The sequence below is a fragment of the Pagrus pagrus genome (genome assembly GCF_965226575.1).
Source record: "Pagrus pagrus genome assembly, chromosome: 6".
Taxonomy (NCBI): Eukaryota; Metazoa; Chordata; class Actinopteri; order Spariformes; family Sparidae; genus Pagrus; species Pagrus pagrus.
Window position 1 is genome coordinate 18,258,423 of NC_140190.1, and position 21,325 is coordinate 18,279,747.

General features: G+C 41.2%; 1 protein-coding gene across 2 annotated transcripts in view; it reads left to right on the forward strand.

The window, feature by feature from the left end:
- negr1 (neuronal growth regulator 1) overlaps positions 1-21,325 on the forward strand; it is a 154,939-nt gene that overhangs the window by 95,290 nt on the left and 38,324 nt on the right. For both annotated transcript variants that reach the window (XM_084354261.1, XM_084354262.1), the window contains exons 5-6: positions 8,698-8,818; positions 11,910-12,058. In XM_084354261.1, the coding sequence (XP_084210387.1) occupies positions 8,698-8,818; positions 11,910-12,058 (270 nt within the window). The remainder of the gene's footprint in view (positions 1-8,697; positions 8,819-11,909; positions 12,059-21,325) is intronic.

Here is a 21,325-nt window from a genome sequence, read left to right on the forward strand (position 1 = left end):
TAACAAAGATAAGGGGGCAGAAGAAATGCATTAGAGTTGTCCTTTGGAGCGGCTGATATGGCCACAGCAGGCATGGCCACTCTTCACTGCCTCCTGTCCACCTCCTGGTGCAATTCTCCCTCTGTGAAGGAAAGGGAGAAACATTTAGACCATATCCCAGTGTGCTGCATCATTCATGCTCCATTGTCACACATCAAGCGCTCAGGAGCACAAGGTATTGACGAGGACTCAGTCTGCCAAATTCTGAATCGAGATAAAGCCGTTAGCTGACACTGAAGCTCAAACAAGAGAGGATAATTACATAGCAAGAAGCAAGAAATGAACTTTTTTTTAAAGTAGCACACTGTATGTGCACGTTTGTACAGCTGTTTTACTCGGCTGACAAAACCAGTCACTCAACTTTGTAAATGTTCTCCTGGGAGATTCTGCAGGTGTCACTTTTATTCTGTCAGTCAACAACGTGAGATGTGCCACTGAAACGATTTTACCACACAGTGCTGTATGATGACAGAAAAAAGGACTTTTCTCTTTCTTCATACAAATATTCAGTGTATGCAGGAGGCTATAATGGTGTGCATTGACCCCATCAGTGTCAAGCAGTGATCCTCTCAGAGTATCCTTCTTGTAGTTGCGGTTAAATTAAATAAAGGCATAAACATCAGTCATGACTGCACTATTTCTTTTTTATCATTTTAATAAGACAGCAAGGGAGCGAGTGACACTGACATTTCATGGGTTAAAAGTCTAATTAAATACATGTCCAAACAATTTCTCTCTGCTTTCAAAACAATTCTTTTTTTTTTTTAAGCTAAGAGTATAGTTGACCCCAGGGCTAATTGCAGATTAAGGCCACTAATTAAAATAAGCAAAGCAAAGTAATGAAAACAAAATTAAGCTCTAGCATAATAACACCAGGTCTTCCGTAACACTAAGCCTGCCATTTGGCTTTCTATGATATGATGAGTTAGAGGCAGAAGGGTTGAGGTGCTGTCGTTCTGCTGCTATTTCTTGTATATCTGTTTGAATTTCTCTCAGGCTCAAAAAAACATCTTGATCAGATAGCATTAATTTAGATCACTGGCCTGCCTGTGTCTCCTGTCTTCATACTTCCAGTGATGAACAATCGAGGACTCTTATGAGTTAAAAACCGGAATGATGGCAGTCATCCGGAAGGTCATGTTGGAATCAGATTGGCTGAAAAGCCCCACTCGGCAAAAGGATATTTCCTCAGTGATTTTTACCTGATGAAATTTGATCTCTGACCCACTTTTCAAATTTAAATATTCATCTTCACTGCAGGTGGGCGCTGTTATTGGCTGAAATTCTCGCTGCACAGTGTGACTCAAAGGCATAAATATCACATCGAGCTGGCTGAGTCGGAGGGATGAATGAGAAGGAAACAACCGTGGAAAACCTCCGCCTGAGATAAAAAGCCAGCGTTTGATTAATTAATGAAGCCACCGTGTTGTAGAACAATTAGTAACGACGTACAGATAAAGCAATAATAAAAACCCGTACCTTTTTCAAGCGGAGGAATCAAAGGTTTCTGACCTTCCTCTGTAGTGTAGAAAGCTCTTCCCCTCCAGAGAAAGCTGTCTCCTCTCACACCTTATTGAATGAGTGACACTTCAGAGTTTGAGCACCATCATGTTGCAAGATGGGATTTGACAGTTTGCACAAACTTTATCAAACGTGGAAAGTACACAGACAAGCGACTGTCTTGTGCTACATTTTATCTGCTCGTCACTGTTTCAGACGCCTCGACTAGAGCCGTTTGTAGCCACGCCAGATGTTCTGATCATCTTCCTCCATCCATGTTGTAATCACAAAACTGCCACATGTCAATTTGCATGAAATAAATGTGTAAAGACGACGGATCAGTTGATGCCATGGTAGCACCACAGATGTGCAAATTTTTGATGTGGAGAAGGAAGACCCTTGCTTTTTTGAGATATCTGTCCTCTTCTCTCTTTTTTATATGAAGCCACTGGTTATGTAACAGCCACTTCTGTGAAAGATACAGCAGAATCTTCTGCTCCTAGCATCTCTCCTTAAAGCACTACAATAGCATAGTCTTTGGTACACATTGGGAAGTTTAATTTGGTAGCATTGACACACTAGATCCAACTTCGGTTTCATTTTTTTTTTATACATGCTGTTTGCTTGAAGGGTCTGCATGATCTTGTTCCTTCCTATTTTGATGTAGGGCTCAGGTTTAAACTAATACAGGCATCTCTTCCTCTTCAACATCACTTATTTTCCTTCATGGCGAGGTTTCTCTTGCTTTGCAGAGTAAAGCTGTGCCCTGTGTGCTTCCAAGTTTGCCAGCCATTTGTACGCCTCCTTCCTCCTCCAGTACCCTGCAGCTGTGAATTCTGCTCACATATTTACCATGGCCGTGTTTATAAAAAGAAGAGCACCTCACTTTCTCTCCTGCTTACAGTAATTGGCCAACAAAACTGTGATCATTTTTAATTAATTATGAGCATGCATATTAGAACTGCTGTAAGCAATTACAGCCATGCTATTGACAGATTTCTGGGCATAATTGAAATGCAGGGGCACACTGTGAATACTTCCAATTCTTTACGTTGTCTTTTTGTTTGCTCTGACTCTGCCTCTCCCTCTAAAGCCGCCGTCATCTGGGCCTGTTTGGGATTCAAGCCCTGCCTTGCTCGATACACCCACAACATGCTCCTCTCACTGCCCTAACAGAATTGTTTGTGGGAGTCATGACCATCTCTAATAAATAAGAGGCAGAACTTGTTCACTTGTGGTCAGGAGACACACCTTCATGACCACCCAACATTGCAATGTCAAGTAGCGACAAGAAAGTAAACAACTATTAGTTGAGTGGGAGGATGTTTGTACTGTGTTAGCAGTTTTTAAAAGAATCATTATACTCTACAACATTTGCATAGTTGTACACAACATTTACATTTGATAAAATTCATGTCTCACATACTGTGTCTGCGTGTGTGTGTGTGTGTGTGTGTGTGTGTCCAGATCTGCCTCAGTGCTCCTGTGGATCAAAGGCACAATGGATGTTCATTCCACACTTCAATGAAATCTATTATTGGGAGTATTTTAACATCAGGCACAGAGTCTCAGTTGAGCATTTGTCGACAGTTTGCAGTATCCATTGAAATACTGTGACTTACAATTCAAAAGAGAAGGCTTCCTAGAATTGGATTCTGATCCAATCCTAAGTAGAGTTAAAGCCAGTACCCTCGAGCTGTTTGGATGTAAATCCATCTCTCTACATCTCTCCAAAGCTCTCGTCTTGATTGCTATTTGGATTCCTTGCTGCATGTGGGGCATGAATAAGTGAGCAGAATCTTGAACTTCTGCAGAATAAATGTTCTGGCTGGTACCACTTTGAAACAGACTGAGACACACAGAGACTTCATCCTTTAGCTTGGTATGCATTTTTTTTGTGACTGGCCAAAATAACTTATAATGTTAGAAAATAAAAACAAATGTCTTGAACATCGCAGGCTTACATCAAACTCTCCAACTGTTAAAAGTGGATTTTTTGTTTGTTTATACAGCTAATGGAAACTTAAGCCAGAAACATCAACCATGTAATTACACGGATGCATATGACATCGCCTGGCCCAGCTGGCACAAACATACATCCCCAGTAATCATCAGCTCAACGCTCTTACAAACAGGTGGAGGAATCCAAAGTTGTATTGAAATATCTATACATATCCATTATGAACATTTGGTTCAGTTTCTAACACTGTTTCAGTTCTAACACTGCACTGCTGTGTCCACCTAGTCCCACCTCCTCCAGAAGTAAATCAACTTAGATGTCTCAACACACAGTACACACGCCTTGTTATCTTTTAATAAAGGCTAAAATGTAATGCCCTTAATGTTGTGTCAATTTTACCCCCATGGTATCAAACATGGTATCACATAATGATTTTTCTCAAGGTATGTATCAAAGTGAGAAATCCCAGTATCGTGACAACAGCAAAAATTCTGCCTTCAATGGGACAATAAAGAGCTAGGAGCGTTCCCAGGGCCACAGTAGTAAACAAACATGGCGTGTGGAGGACTATGTACTGCTGTACCTACTACACAGAGGGAAGGAAAAAAGAAATAGATAAAAGAAGTGTAAGTTTCATAAATATGCAGAGGCATCTGGAGGTGGACATGTTAAGCAGCACTTTGTAAAACTGGTCAACCGTGGCTGTTTTGAGTAGACGTGGCCCTAAAAGGAAAAGGTCAGCTTTCTCTTCTTGTTTCATGCTATAGAATCTACAGGCTGCAACGCTTAGACTGCAGCTTGCGTTTGTGTTGCGTTACTATTTTCAGGTGACACACTCTGGAATGCAGTGACGTGTGGAATCACTCTTGCGTAGCTTGAAGCGCCTGTGTTCGCGTACTTGCGTGGACTTTGTTTCTGCTCACCTGAGTGTCCTGGTTATGGTGTGGTCTTCACTAGAGCCTAACCAGGATCTCATACGTGAATTTAGTTTAAGATAGATCCGGATTCGTGCACCTTAAACCATTTAGTGTAAAACTCAGACAATGGATTGAATCCCTGCTGCTGTCGAGCCACACACTCCTGCACACTAAGCTGGTTATTTATATGCCTTGCATTGTATTAAAAGAAGGAACACAATGTTCCCTAGCTGTTCTGAATAGAAATCTTAATTAATTAATAAATCTTGGCAGCAGAACCATTCCTGACCGACAAAAAACGGAACAATGAAGCCCACAGATGGCAGTGGGGAACAGTGTCTCTGTGTGTAAGCTGATAAGTCATGCACTGATGAGTCCATTTCTTAATTGCAATGAAAACTCATTTTCAAATCTGGCTGAAGAGGTAGGGTTATTAATTGATCTTTTAATTAAAAAGCCTGCGTTCTATGGGTTCTCTTGGCAAACAATAGTTTGCAGCTAAATAAATCATATTCAGTCTTGAAGCACACCAATTAATCATTAATAGTCACATGAGGATCGCTCAAGGAACGCAACTCAGTGAAGCCCTGTACATTAAGGTGCAATGATTTCTAAACAAACCATGTCCATTAATATTAGATGGAGAGGAGGTCAAACATTTAATTCATCATTAACATGCTTGTATTCATGCACTTTGCACAGATGTACCATTGGAGATGTCATCTTTGTTTTGATGACAAGCTCTTCATAATGCAGATGTACTGTAATGGAAGGCGGTTTGTGATCAACCCACGACTGGCCATTTGTCACCTGGCAGGGCCTTACAGTGCCCATTTTTCTGCCGTGCCTGTGCTATTCCTGGACCCAACCCCTCACCCCCATCTGTTGGAGTCACCGTGACTCCAGGCATGATTTACAACACCACCACAGCATTCTCTAGACACTAAATTACCTGGATTATTGGGCCTTCATGATTTTTAGTGCACTACTTTGCATTACTCTCCAAATCCTGATGGTGTATTGCACAGTATATGATGATATAGGACATGCCAGCAAGTTGAAATTGGAATTATTGGATTGGACCGGATTTTATGGGTGTGATCTGTCTTAACAGATCTCAGTGCCAGGATCTAAATTGGAAAGACTTGATATTATCGATATGCATATAAAATCAGGGCATTTTGGACCACCTACGAAATTATGGGGGATATTTTTCTCTTTTACAAAATTTTGCAGCGGTTGTGCAATTTGAGTGGTGAGAGAGACAATTACTTGGGCCCAAAATACTTTTGAATTCTCCTCGTTTGATAACCAGACTATAGTCTCTTTTATTTTTATAAGAGATGATCCATCATGATAGATGATCCATCCTACACTGGCTCATTTGAGGAGAAATCTGGATTTATATTCATAGTTACCCCACTGGGAGGGATGGCCTGTAGTGCTTATACTGTAGATTGATCAGCAAGATGACAAACTATATATAATATATATAATATATATATATATATATATATATATATATATATATATATATATATATGTGTGTAAAGAGTTATTTCTTGATTCCTTTGTTGTTTTAATTTTGCTTGCCAGGATTTTTAACTGACTTCTATTAGAGAGAGCAGTAATCCAAATTAACCATAAATAGTAAATCCTTTTAGTCTGATGAAGAAAGTGCACTGTTCTTTTTGGCAAATAGCTGATTCACTTGGTAATAAATAAAAGGGAACACATCAAAATGCTCCCTCTTCCAAGAAGAAAACACAACAGCTACATGAAAGCAGCACATTTAGACAGGCTATTTGGCAGTGGTTTTGTGTTCTGTGTGTTGCCATGAAAGACAGTGGCTCTATGTGTGAGGTTTCAAGTATTGACACATCTGCCTGGACCACCATGTCCACCGTCCTAGCATCTCTGTAGCACGACAGCCAGGTCACCCCGGCACATTCAGAGGCTCCAGATAATCAATGGCCCCACACAATGACACCAATGGAGGATTACGAGGATTCACTAAGCCCCTGTCAGTCGGCATACTGCATTGATTTTGTCATACTTGTTATTGGCTTATATTTCAGTGCTGTGGAGCACTCTTACAGTTTTGTTCTCCTTGTTCCTTTTCTTAAAGTATTGCGAAGCTCTTGTGCTCAATGTCAAATGCAAAACACTCTCATGTTACTACATCACAACCTTTAGTCACCCTCTTATACTTTGCTGCAGGTTGCTGTTGCCTGTCTGCCAAGTTGCTGATACAGCCTGTAACTATTTTGTAGGCTGTCTTTATGGTTTGGTTAGCATTAATACTGGTTGTGATTAAAATAGATAAAGATCTGAAGCAATCTTTGAAGTTTGTGCAGATTTGTGAATTTTCTGAAGCAAGGTTGAGTCAGAAAAGTTTTGATATTTTGAGTTAGTGTACACAAAAACTCAAAGCATGCACACAAATACACAACCAGTCAAGGTCTACTAATACCTCCCAGCATGGCATCCAACATTTCACACTTTGATATATGAACAGGAAAAACCCTAGCATAACGCATCGCTTGATTCACTGTCTCAAGTCCTTCGGATTATTCAGCTCAGATACGGAAGACAGAAAATAACAGTATAATTGGCATACATATGCAACAACGGAAAATCTACGTACACCAGTCATAGGACTGTGCTCATTAGGATGCAGAAGAAGGTTGGTTGATGGGCATCCATCATCAAAGAGCGCACTGTCACCTCAGTGCGCCTCGCCTACATGATCGTACGCCACACGTACAAATGCTCACATGTATCTTTTTCACCTTGTACAGGTTGCATCCCACCTCATCTATCTATGCGGCCTCTCACGGGTTGGCAGAGAGAACGTCTGCATTCTCTTCATTAAATTGAAGCTCAGACAAAGGAAATATTTCTGTCTCACAAACATGCATATATGTGCTGTAATGAAGCATGTTGCTACACAACTTTCTTGTTTCGTAGGAATAGATGTGTTAATTTGATTAACTTGTTACTGTTTGCACTTTGGGGAGTCTGGTCCCAGCACCTCAGGGTCGTGTTGTCCAAAGCTGCGTCAGTCCACACTGAGGTCATTTGTTAGGAACATCTCCAAATGCAATTGGAGGTAAAGGTTTGGAGGCGCTTGGCCAAGCCCTCTCACTGGATACAGGCTGCAGCTTTGACTGACAGCTCGCTCTTAAAGGCTCATTGTCAGGGATATAAATAGTCCACATTTCACTCTCAGACATGGCTTGGCAATTTACTGCTAGCTGCAGGACTGACCCTTAGAGTGTGGGCTTCTTCCATGTATCATATACTTTTAATCAGAATCTGTGTGAATGGCACAAAGTAATTTTGCTTGTATAGTATGTCAGATGGCTGTGCATCTGATTGTGTGTTTAGAACAGTTTTATTATTTGTCAGGCTTTGGGGGAGTCAAGCCAAGTTTACACAATACACGATGTCAGATTGAGCCCTGCGCCTTATTATGATTGCTTCTCCTGTTTCCTTGCCACAGTTGATTAATGGAGAAGCAGAAAATCAGTCATCGTAATATCAGTGGCTATGAACCTCTGTATGGATCCAGTTCTGTGAGGAACCGTGCTACTTCTTCCCACTCTCTTAAAGAGGGTCATTTTATTTGTTTACCCTCCAGAGTTTATGTATTCAGCATTACTCTGATAATGGCCAATAATTATGAATATAACAAGTGAAACATTTTTCAGTGCCTGTTTTGTCTAAAGACATACTGTATTCAACAAAATGCCATTGTCGGAAGTCTTTATAACTTTAATTCATTAATTTCAGTTCCCTTATAAGCATAGTAAATATTTGAAGTACAAAAGCACTGGGCTGCTTTAGAAACAGTCCATATGCAAGGCTGCCTTCATGACACTAGCAAAGAGATTTACACCACATTTCAGCACATGAAAGGAGCCTCATTTTGCATTCACAGAACCTGCCTGTGCCACTGAGTCTTTGAACTTCCATTAAGCCATTTATCACCATGCAGTGCAATTCATTTCATTTTCCTAACATTGGGGATGGATGCCCTCTCCCCTCCCCAGCTCCGCCTCTGCAGGCTCTGAGTGTTGAGTTTACACTATGTAATGTGTGCGATGACCAGGATGTCGGAGGTTGTGATTTAGTTCAACAACCCTCCCTCACCAGTGCTCTGTGTTTTATTATCACTTAAGCGATTTACTTTAGTTCTTGAGCTGGTGATAACGCAGATGTTTCTTTAGACTGTTGTGTGTGAGGTGCCAACATTTCTCATCTCCTTGTTTTCTCCAGTTGCTCCAAGTATCCACGAGATGAAAAGCCACGGAGTCGTTCCGGGACGCACAGCTCTGCTAAGGTGCGAGGCAGCTGCTGTACCTCCTCCGACATTCGAGTGGTTCAAGGGCGAGAAAAGGTGAGCCCAGTTCGATTGTTTACGCTGTCTCTCATAAAGCGTATTGGCAGCATTACCGCAGCTGCGCTGCGTATGAAGTTGCACAATAACGTCATATTGTCTCATACTGTTACTCTTACTTACATAGTTGCTTACTGACATTTGTTGTTTTTTTTAACCACATATTGAAAACATGTTTGCAAATCATTCATTTGGTAACAGATAGTCATGTGGCTGCACGGAACTTACCTTAACTGCTTTTACAAACATAGTCTTACCTGTATTGTGTGCCTTTGTTTCCTGATAACTGTGTACTGTTATTTGGAAAATAAAACCATAACATCTCCAGCAACTACATCCAGTAGATAATTAGCCCACCAACATGAAATTGAATGGATGCAGTTGGATGTATAGGTGAAATGAAGTGATTGAGATAACCCTAACCCCGAGAAAAAAAGTCGAAGCACTCCAACTTTTTTGTGCAGCGCTTATTCCATTAGATGGGGCGAGACTCATCACTCATTAAACTGGTAACCATATAAAATAGATGAGAAGCTTGTTCTGGCTGTATCCTGAACTAGGGGTGCTACATAATCCATTCATGAATCCATTCATGGATTTTGCAATACAGTCATTACTGTGATAACTGTTAAAGCATATTAAAAATAACATGCTTTACCGTTGGTGTGATAGCATGCATTTAGAGGGCTAAACACGTACACATATAACTGGAGTTACATTCAGTGTTAATATTGTTAACGAAAACCTTAAAGAAAAATGTTCCTTATCTACCTTTTTCTCATGATGAAGAGGAGACAAAGACGAGCTAAAAAAAGATCTTTGATAATAAAAACTATGACGAAATGTATTTTTCATTTATGAGATAAGACACGACTACAATAATAGTGGTGGACTATCTGACATTACAGAAATTATTTCTCTCCCCCACACACAATTGTTGTCAAAATATAAAAAGGTAACATTGGAGTTTTCTTCAACTAGGTGAAGGATAAAAATGACAGACTAAAGACTAAGACTAAATCTAAAATAGCTATCAAAACTAACACTAGTAACATCAAGAAATTACTGTTTTCCTCGCTCACGTCAACTTCGTTAACGCAGATGTGTGGAAGGTACAAACAAAGCACCCCGATTTCTCTGTAGTTGTCTTCGAGAACCAATGCGAACATCTTCATCAACTCCTACCACCTGAGGAAGTTAAGACCCAGTGGATTAACTATAGTTTTGATGGAAATGACCCCAGGACTGGATGACCCTTTGTTGTTTGCGCCAACTATTTTACTTCAGACTAATACAGTAAGTGTCAAGAAGTTGAAACATTTTACTGCAGAATCTAAATAGTCCTGATGCTAACGATCCACCAAACCTGTACTGGAGGCTTAAAAAAATGCTTGTTTAAAAATTATTGTTTATAATTTTGCTTGTTCTGAGGTTTGCTGGATAATGTAATATATAGTCTGTTTATGGTTTGACTCTTCACTAAAGTCTTCATGCTGACTTTAGACAATTACTAGGTCTTACTTGTTTGTGGAAGCTTCAATGTGTGATAGGAAAGGTGTGGTTTTTGTTTGTTCGCTTTTTCCCAGAGAGAATATCAGTCATTTGTTCTCCTATTCATCCAGCATGTGGAAAGAGCCCACATAAACGCTCCAGCAAGAGTCACTTGTGCCTCTCCGTCCTCACCTTGCATCCTAATAAAATGTTTGCTGGCAACTGGCTTAAATCATCAGCAGCACATACATCAATCAGTCTAGATTCAAGTGTCAGTTCTTGAATTTAAAAACCAAATTACCCCCATTACCCACTCCTGGTGAGCACAATTTCAATCATCAGCTCACACTGTGCTAATTGTAATTATGGGGTGGATTCAATTTATTCAAATTGCTAAGGAGGCAAGTTGGCATGATTCTAGTCTTTACTTAATTCAAGGACTTGTTCTTTCTCTGACTTCTTACATGGCTAAATGGTGATTTCTCCATTTTCTCCTCATTATGAAAAGGACATTAAAGACTTACGCACAGAACATGTGTAGCATCTGTACAACATTAACACTGGTTGTGACTACTCCATTGGCCATTAACAGCATTTGGGGAAATGAAGGCCACTTCTTATTTTGGCTCAGTGTTGATGCAGCCATACCATCAGTGTAGTGCCGCTGCCAGTTTGTCTCTATCAGAAGTGGTGTGACAGTTTTGACAAGCAAATCATTCTCTTGATGTGTCACTGCTTTTATTCTTGAATGGAAGTGTGTGAGTGTTTATGTGTGTCTATGCAGGGATGGAGGGGGTTCTTTCGCTCAGACAGAGGGGAGCATTGACTAGTTTGATGTTGAACTAGTGAAGAGGCGAGGCACCCGCTGAGATTATCAGTGAATGTTCAGCTAACATTTGAGAATGTCTCCGTGGGAGATGGAACAACAGATTTGCAGATATTTGCTGGACATAAGGTCACACATAGTGTTTCAACTCAGAGTGCTTCTCAGAGCAACTCGAGCCAAGCTACTAGAGAGCATGGGGGGGCACAGCAAGGCCAAAAAAGAAACATGTTTCCTCTCTGGAGGTTCATATGGTTGAAAATGCCAAATAGGAAGCCACACTGATGAAAACAAACTCAGCTGTAATATCTACGATAATCTTACCATCAGGATGCACAGCATATGCCGTAACAGAGGGAATTTTAATCTCTACAGGCTGTTAAAGATCATCACGACCACCAAAGTAAACAATTACACATTTGTCAATTTCACTGCACAGATGCCAGGCACAACTGGAATAGGATTTATTGTAATCCCCCTGCACCTGCAACAAAACGATGAACAACATGTCAAGTGGCACCCAGCTGGTTCACCTCTGGGTCATTTCTCTCCCCTCTCAGTCCTTCAAAGTGTCTCTCCAAGGCAGCCACGACAGACCAAGGGATAAATAGATCTGTTCAAGAGGGTGATGAAGTACTGTGCAATCTGAAGATCCACTAAAGTATGACAAACATTTGTACCATCCTTGACTCATGCTACTCCAACCCCCGACTCTTTGTGTGTGTGTTTGGTTGAGAAATAAAAACTTAATTTGTTGTGATTGTTTTCTGATTTCAGGGTTATCAAGGGTCAAGGCGTCGACATCAAGAGCCTCAGCTCCAGATCAGTCCTCACAGTGACCAACATGACAGAGGACCGTTACGGGAACTACACATGTGTCGCCACCAACAAGCTAGGGACGGCTAATGCCAGTGTGCCTCTCATTCGTAAGTTGTCATTCTACTTGCTTGTGGCTAACTGGAGTGGTGAAGAGTCAGAGGGCTGAGTGTTGTGGATGTCATTGGGGGTTTGTGCCCTCAGAAGTGTTTTTCTTGGAGAACAAAAGCTAAAGTTAAGCCCAGTGCTGCAACTGGGTGCCCACATATTGCCAGTAGAGGTGGTTTCTTATTTCCTAGTCATCAGTTTTGTGAATGTCGATTGTCTATTATGGTTGCAAAGTCTGTGTGTGTGAGGGTGTGTGAAGTCTACATATGCATGCGCACTGGACAAAAAACACCACCTGAAAAAGAAATTTAGCTTGGAGGTGGTAACAGCATCACAATTACAAAGGCAGCTACACAGGTCAGTCGTGCTAAGTTGAATGCCAAGTAGCGCTGTGACTCAGATTTTTAAAGAGGTCTGAGAGTCAGCCTTTTTCATGGTGTTCAAAGCGCCATGAGGCATCTAACAGAGATCCAAACAGGCCGAATAATCAGAGGCCAAACTGCTGGTGCGTCAGTGAGAGACAGCAGAATTATTTGATATGGTTCGTGAAGCATTCAGCATAAATTAAGGTACTGAACAACACATTTGAATATTTGCTAAAAACAACAAAAATAAGACAGAAAATGTTTCCATACAACAGGCAGAGGCACAGTAACCCAGGTAGCAGGACCTCCTGTTCCAACAAACACAAGTGTCCTTGCAAAGCCAGTGAGGGATCATTCCCTTGTCTCTGCACTAGCAACTTCATGTTGGTCAGGGTGTTTGCACAGAAGGGGTGTGATCTTGGAGGCATATAGGGCTCTTCCATTGGCACTTCTGGCCACGCCAAGTGAAAGCATGGCGTACTGATTTGGGTTTCCATCACCAGTTTAAGCATGCTTAGTTAGGCCGAAGCACGCGGGCCCCTCCTCAAAGTGCGCCGCGGTGACTTCTCGCAACCATGGTCAAGCCCCTCAAACAAGTGTGTGCTGCGAGACTCAACTCATTTCTGTGCAGGAAACCAGAGAGAAAAACGTTTTTAGGAGTGTTTGTGTGTTCAGCGCTCAGTGATTTTGTTGCTTTTATCTGATTCTTTTTAGTTTCTCTCCTGCGTCCCTGCTTGTACTCTCTGATATCTGCTGTACTTCACTGTTTCATGGTGTTAGCTTGCAGCTGTTTAAGCATTCATCAAGTTACTGCTGGTGAAAAAACATTTCCTGATTTTACATCTTCATTATAAAAGCTTTGCAATAATTCAAGAACAGGGAACTTTTTTTGTAAAGAATTTATAGCAAATGAAACATTCTTATCAACAAACTAGCAGAGCTTTGTTAGCTGCAATTCTGTAAAATTCAGTATTTACAGCCGCTCCTTTGACCACTATTCAAGATTTACAGATTCTACATCAGTTAGTAGCCCTCTCGTAACGGAAATGCAAATCCCTGCCATGCTGGGTTGACGTGTCGAGTCAAACCAAGTCAAGCTGATCAGCACATGTGTATGGAAAAGCCCTAATGGTGTGGACTTCTGGCCACATTATAGTCTCCTGATGAGAGCCGGTGGACTCCATTTGTGTTTAAGAAGGCATATGGCTGCCTACTCTTTACCAGTAGCGTAAGCAGTCATAACGACAGCAGAACAATGGGAATTGGCCATTGTGGAGAAAAATGGGTAGACAAACGTAAAACTGGATTGACACCTGTGTGACACAGCTCAAGTACAACTGGTACATTATGAGCTTTACAAAGCGAGTAATAATGGGATGTGCTTGGTAACAAAGCCATCAGACAAAGGCATATGCATTTGAACGAGGAGCTCAGAACATTGACCTATGAGCACTGGGAAATGTTGTGTGGTCTAATTAAATCATCTTTTAATGAAGATCATATGGGTTTGAGTTTAAAAAGTCAAATGTTCCCACTGCTAAAGGAGCTAGAGTTAGATGGGCAGCCATCTTATTGTTATGAAGTCCAATGACTAGAGCCTAGCCCAGTAATGCTGTTTTTCCATTACATCTGCCGGCCTGGCTCCACTCAGTTTGCCTCAGCGCGGCAGCTGGGCTGGGCTACCTGCTTGAAAGTGTGTCTTAAACCAATAATGCGCTTATCCCAATCCCTGCAGTACTATCGAAGAATCACCACTAACAAAGTGGCTCCGCTACATCAGTTACTAACACATTGAATTTATTATAACTTCTTCACAATTATAGCTTTTATTATGAAGCAGCATTACAGGAAACGTAATGTTTTTCACCATCAGTAACTGAACAGTAAACATGACTCCTGAAAGAGAACACGAAGTACAAACAGGACCAGAAAAACTAGAGAGATTCAGTTAGAAGCTACAAAAGTACTGAAAGCTGAATGCACTGACTTTTAAAAATGTCTTTTTTCTCAGGTTTCCTGCACGGACATGAGTTGAGAATTGATTTTTTCGGGGAGACGAGTGCCTGTTATGGGTTGGCTGCAGTCGCGAGTCATCACTGCGGCCACGGCTTGGCCTTACCCTGGAGCAGGTCCATCACGGGCGCGGCGCGGTGCGGCGCGGCTCAACTAAGCGCAGTAAAAACGGGGCGCAGCCAAAAGTGCTAGTGGAAAAATGGCATAAGAGGCAGGGTTTACAGTATCCAGGGCAAGTCATCCGTCTATTATAGGGATAATTAGTATTTTAAATGGCTAAGTTATTATATTTATCATTAAAGTATTGTTGGCCTGCTATGTCAGGGATGCTCAAAACACAGAAATTAAAAAAAAAAAAAACAGATGAAAGTGCCTTGAGGCTTTTTCCCATTGTAGCCAACTAGCCATTAACAGACAACAAATACTTCTAGTCTTTTTGGATTGTAGTGCACGAACAGGCTTATATCATAATGTTTGTATATGTCAAGAAAATAAATCCTCCTTACTCATTTTAAACAAATCCTCAAGTGTTTTTAGTTTTTCGAGTCTGTAGTCCACAGCAGCCCCATGTCTTTGAATGTCTATGGGAAGTTGCTTTCCACTATGTTCATTCCTGAAAGAACAAGACACCTTTCCTTCTTGGAGAATGTTACAATATCCGTCCATATATACTCACAAACTTGTTCAAAGGCACTCGACTTTCTCAAGCTCTATACTCCACTAAATGGTAGGTGTTTGATATTCCTACACTGTTAGGCTTTTCAGTTATTTTGTCCACCCGCTGTACCTGCTGAGCTGCAAAAAAAAGCAACGACAACGAGGAAACATATTTCCCACAATGTTTTTAGAGCAAGTATGGGTGGAAAAAATTCCATTTAATGTATTCCGTGATGAAATATGAACAGGTGAATTAAATTATTCACCAGTTTGCGCTGCACCCTCTGATGATAACATTGTCCCTAGCAGGCCAGAGACTCAGAATACAAAAAGATGTTTCTGTAGAGTTGGGAATTGTCAAAGGAGCACTCCACTCTCCTGTTTGTGTATGCACAAAGAACATCAAAGGCTCGTCTCAGATCCTCAAATGGATGATCTTAATGTGACACTAGCAGGGCCTCAAAGGCAGACTGGCAAAGAAACCCTCAGAATAGTCAGAGGAGGCAGCTTCCTGTGCTGCCACCCCCCAACTCCTCTCTCTTCCATTCCCGCGCTTTATCTCATTGTCTGTCTTTCTATCGTGGCTTTGTCTCTCTGATTCTCTTATCTGACTCTCTTACTCTCTCACTCTTTTGCCACCCCCCCCACTCCCACCCCCCTTGTCTCTCATCCCTCCTCTCAATCACTCTCTTTCTCTCACACATACATCTCTCCCCCCCTCCCTTTCTCTCTCATGATCTCCGCTAATGGAAGAGAGGCCAATTCTGCTGTCGCTCTTAATGAGAAATGGCAAGCAATCGCCACAGCGCACTCTCACCGGTACGTTGACGCAAATAACAAAACCCAGAGGTTAGATTTCACCATGGGTGACTTTGGATTGCTATTTTAGAACCAGTCGATAGCTATTGATGAGCAAGATGGGAAGAGGGGAAAGGGGCATGCATATTTGATAGAGCATTGTACAATGAGATGAATTTTAAGTGGCAACACCATGTGGGTGGTTTGTCATGAAGAAATGTATATACACTAGTTATTTGGTTGTTTCCATCAAACTAAGAGGTTTAGTAGCAGCACATGAATTTCTAAGGTCAAGTAAGGGTCATCCTAGTTCAAAGAGCCTTCTTAAAATACAGCCACAGGGGGAAAAAGATGAAATATAAACTGTAGTAGTGAGAATTCAGAGCCCTTCTTTTATTAGTGTGAAGATTCTGAAGTTGAAAGGTCCTTATCCTTCAGCAGTGTAAACCCTTTTTGTGCTTTTTGTTGTATCTTTTTGTTTCTTAACCTAACAGAGTCAGTTTGAATCAGCCCAGGAAAAGCTCACCATTATCTTTGATGAGATGAACTGTGACTCTGGAAAGCTTTCTCTTAGAGAAAATAAACACATTTGCCTTCCATCCAAACGAGCCGCTGGAACACAACTATAGTTTGGTTCGTGTTTCAAATAAATCAAGGATAAAAAACTGAAATTTGCATGCTGGCTTTGTGCTCATGTCGACATGGTAGGTTCTGACTAATTTCTGCTTTTATGAAATTAGTTGGATGGCCGTGTCCTCACTGTATGTATGCTGCTGTGGTGGTTTAGATTTAGTTGTGGGTTTTTTGTGCTGTTAAACCATTAGTCAGGGATTGTGATCTCGTTCAGCTAAGTACCACTTTAAGCTGTGTGTTTAAAGCAGAATTTGGATTCTTTGGAGCACAAAGAAAGCATATACAACCTCTTTGTCACTACTTGTTGGAGCACCCTGTCTGTGTGTATGCATGCGTGTGTGTTTGTGTATGCACAAAGCTTTTTATACCTCATTGTTTTTTGAGTAACACTATACAGCGTCATCAGTGAATGAACAAATAATAAAGTGGAAAACCACTTGTCACAACTGTCTGTACTTCTAAACGATTGTTAAGTAACAAAGGTGTAATGAAGTGAATTGGATAATAGGTTTGAATGATGGCATAGAAACACTCACAATAACTTTGGAGGCTTTCTGTGCTTCTATACGTGTTTGTTGGAGGAATATATTTGTTTATAATTCATTACAACTGAACCAGAGCTTGCGCAGGTGTACACAGTTTGTGCTGTGATTTATTTTCAGTCAGTTAGATTTAAACACAGGACAGGTTTTCTCTCAATAGCGTCACTGTAACGGCAGAAAGGTAATTGCAATTAATGAGGCATCAGCTTTCAGGGAAAATTACAGCATAATAGTTTCTTTTTGTCGGTTTGTAACAAGAGATAAATGATGAAATCAAAGCGGTAAGACTGGGTCAAAACATGCAGTGAGTGTGAAGCTGGATCGATGCATTTGTTTTTACACTTTGAAAGATGCTGATTGCTTTGTTGATTCACAGTACATATTCCAATCGTTGCTATAAATTCAGTCCAGTAGTTAAATATTTGTGGCCAGATGTTACAGTCAGTGTGTGTGTTATTGTGTACAATACAGTGATGTGCATATGGCATATGTCCACAAGTTTATGTACCATTAGTGCTGGCTTTGCAAATGCTTATGTGGGAAAGACTCCAGCAGGCTCAACAGTAGGTGCATTTCAGTTGGATTTGCTTATTAAAGTGACTACACTGACTACGGTTAAACATGAGCATCTGTGCAAACCAGCAACAGATGAAACCTTCTCTTAACTGACACAACAAAGTTATCCTGAAAAACATGAACATTTTTATATGGAGTCTGGTGCAAAATAATAGTAGAGGAAGTGGAATGTAAGTTTGAATTAAAGAAATCGAGAGGGCGAAAGACAGATGGGTGTTGTAAAAGGCTTAGATTTAACACACTGTGACAAAAATGTACTGATAATGCTTGATAATCTTTTAAAGACAGAAGACGACACAATCACAGAGAATCAGAAATACGTCTGTTACATTCTCCGTTAATTGTTCGTCTAGTGAATGGTTAATGATTTTTTAAAAACTCTATCATTCAAAAAGTAGTAGTGTTCAGCTGAGTCCAATTGGATCCTCTCAAGGATGTTTAAAGCGGTTACCACTGTTCTGGGGGTATCTCAAAAGTAGCTTCAAAACATCCGGATGAAAACATATTCCAACAACTGCACAGAATTTTTACCATATTTTTTTGTAAATCCCAACAAAGATGATAGTCAGAAAAGGAATACCTCCTTGCTGAATTTGTAGCACCATCCATCCATGAACACCATCCATCCATGAACATGAACCTTCTCATCCTTTGGAGGGTAGCCTTTGGGGTTTTTCAAAGATTACTGGCCATTTGTTTTTGATTAAACTGAATGCTCACCTCTGTGACTTGAATGTAATGGTGACACATGAGGCACAAACTGGGGCTACTGCTGAGCCATCAGCAAGTCATACTGTATGTTTCTGTAGTCTGCTGTCAGACCAAAGAGATACTGTACACTAACAGTTCAGCTTTAATCTGCAGAACAACAGAATACAGAAAAAGAACAAAAAATTTGGTTGTGTTTCTGACTCTCCTTGCACGTACACGTACTACGAACATACTGTTTGTACACCACACACACACTCACCCACACCTTATGATTTTAGCTGAGGTATAACAATCACCAAACTGGCAATCCCTATTTCAACTTCCCATTTCATGTGCTAGATGGAAGTGAACTTCGATGAAAAGACTGAGGCTGTTCACTCCAATTTTCTGAGGAGTCCTCCAGCTTAATTGGTCAAGCTCTTATCCCCCAGCCCACCTCGGCTTAGCCCTGGAGGAGATTTTCTCCGCCTATACCTCTGCCTTCATTTCCTCCGTTCTCCTCTCCCCTCCTCCCCCCCCTCCCTGAGCAGTAATCGGAAGAGACTGATGGGGGAGAAAAAGAGTTACTTTCGCTCTCTCTCTCTCTCACTCTCTCTCTCTCCGTCACTGCTCAGCCTCCCTCAGGCGAGAGAGACACTGCTGGCTAGTTGGTTAATGAACGTCGTGTTCGTTTGTCACGCTTATCAATCACCGCATGTGTAGGTGTCATTTCGACATGTCTCCTCATCTGCCATTGTTGTTGATGGTATTGTTTGTTCCCACGCCGTGTGATTGTACCTGAGTCATAGAGCAGAGATGCAGGAAAATGGGAGCTAAAGGTGAAACCTGAAATGTGGGTGTGTGGTAACAGCTTGAAATGCAGGGAAATAACATTGAAGCCATGTGGGCACTGGAAGGCTATGCGTCAGGTTTTAGCAAGTTGTTTTCATCATTTTCAAATTACCACCCCTTATTTTTCTACACTGGTTGTAAAACCAGGTGGATCCTGGCAATATTCAGCTGTTTTCAGTGTTCAAATACTCACGTATCACTATATGCTAAATAAATTGAACAGTTGAGGTTGTAGTGTCCTTTATTTCTTCCCAAAAGCACCCTTACAGTGTTGCGCCATTTACCTATCATTTGAATGCCTGCATTTCCATATTTAGGCAATCAGAAAACCCATTAACATTTTCCAGTCGCACTGCGATGAGGAAATGTTTGGTGCTGTGGCAGTGTTCATCCTGCAGCCCAGCGGGCAATGGACTGTCTTCCCACCCACACCCCACCCACCCTCACCGACTCCTGTAGGAGGCCAGATGCACTGCTAGGAATGTTCATCCCTGGATGACTGAGCCCAGCGGATGCCCACAGGATGATACACTCTCTGGGCAGCATTAAAAATGACATATGATGAATAACTAATTAACTGGCTCACAGATGAACTTTTTAACACTGATTATTCTGCGATCCTGAAGGGATCAGTGAGGAAAATGTTTAAGAATAGCTAAATAGTTCACAGAAACAATGTATACATGCATGAACAATAACTTGATAATGCACTCAAACGGAGCAGTGAAGATAAATTGGACACGTATGACAGTTGACCTCATCCTTTAAGTAAGATTTCTCCTGCACTATAGCACAAAAATGTTCATCTATCTGTGGGTGCTTTGATAAGATTGTTTCAATGTAATTCACAACATGCTGAGCTTTTTTTATCTTTGAAAAGTCGATTTGAAAACGTGGGTTTTGGCACAAATAGAGCACATTTTGAATACATTTTGCCTCTTCGCTGCATTTTTGGTCTTTTGGTTTTATCAGCTCACTGCCTCGTCTCTTCATGAAACTCCAAACAGGCCTCATGTTCATGGTCCCTTATAATGCCTATTTTCAGGATCGTACATATCTTTTTTTCTTAAACTGTCCTTTTCTGCAGCACCTCTGTTCACTTCCTGTCTGAAGGGTCTGTTTTATAACTTACAAACCTGCCTCAGATTTTGCACAATATTGGATCTTTAAGAATGGCTCCAACAGGTCTACATATCGGAGCTCTCTGAGTCCAGAGTACTAATATTGGGTGCAGCTGTAATATTAACTCCTCATTATGCTTGTGATGAGCTCAACTCTGAGCGTGGCCCCACATGAACACTGGCACCTACAAATCATGTCCTATAAATCTCCTGCATTATCCAATCCACAGAGAACAAAGAGAATAGCAATCCATGAAATGAAATGGCTGTGAAAACTAATGTGTTTTATCTTGCAAGTGAGCAGGCTGTGCAAGAGGTTGACTGCCATATACAGTGCGTGAAATGACGTGCTGCTCTGCTGAATGAGGGGAAAGAGCCTGAGTCAGTGTGGAGCTATGGGGGAAAGATTGCATGTCAAAAGATATGTTCCACAGTAATGGACGAGTGTCTGAGAGCTCATGAAATGATTCACTGGTGAATTCAAGCTCAAGTATTAATCAGATAGCACCCGCCTGCCTGTTTGAAGAAAGAACTAAAAAGAAACTGTCTTCACATATCGGCTCCCTCAGGAGCACTTAAAGTGAAAACATTTGTGGAAGAAAAGATGAATTCGACCATTTCCCAACCAATATACCGAGGGGAAAAGCGTATCGCTCCATGTATGAATACTGATTCCGATGCCATTTCCCTATCAAAAAGAATGATGAAATCAAATGAAAGGGTTTTATTGTTGTTGACATGGCAGTAGCATTTAAACAGCAACACAGTTATTATACAGTTGGTTGACCGCTTCAAGAGAGCAACACACAGACCACAGATTGAGAGAGTTGTCAGTGCACCCTATGGCCCCTTGATTGAAATGGGCATTTTGAGTTTGAGCATAAGTGAGTGTCTCCACTATAGTATGGCCTAGATTCAGCAGCTCGCTGCAACAGCATAAAGGATTCTTTTTACGTTTTTTGTGAGTGTGTGTGTGAGGTATAATCATGGCTGCCATGGTTTCCCTTATGCCAGATAAGCTC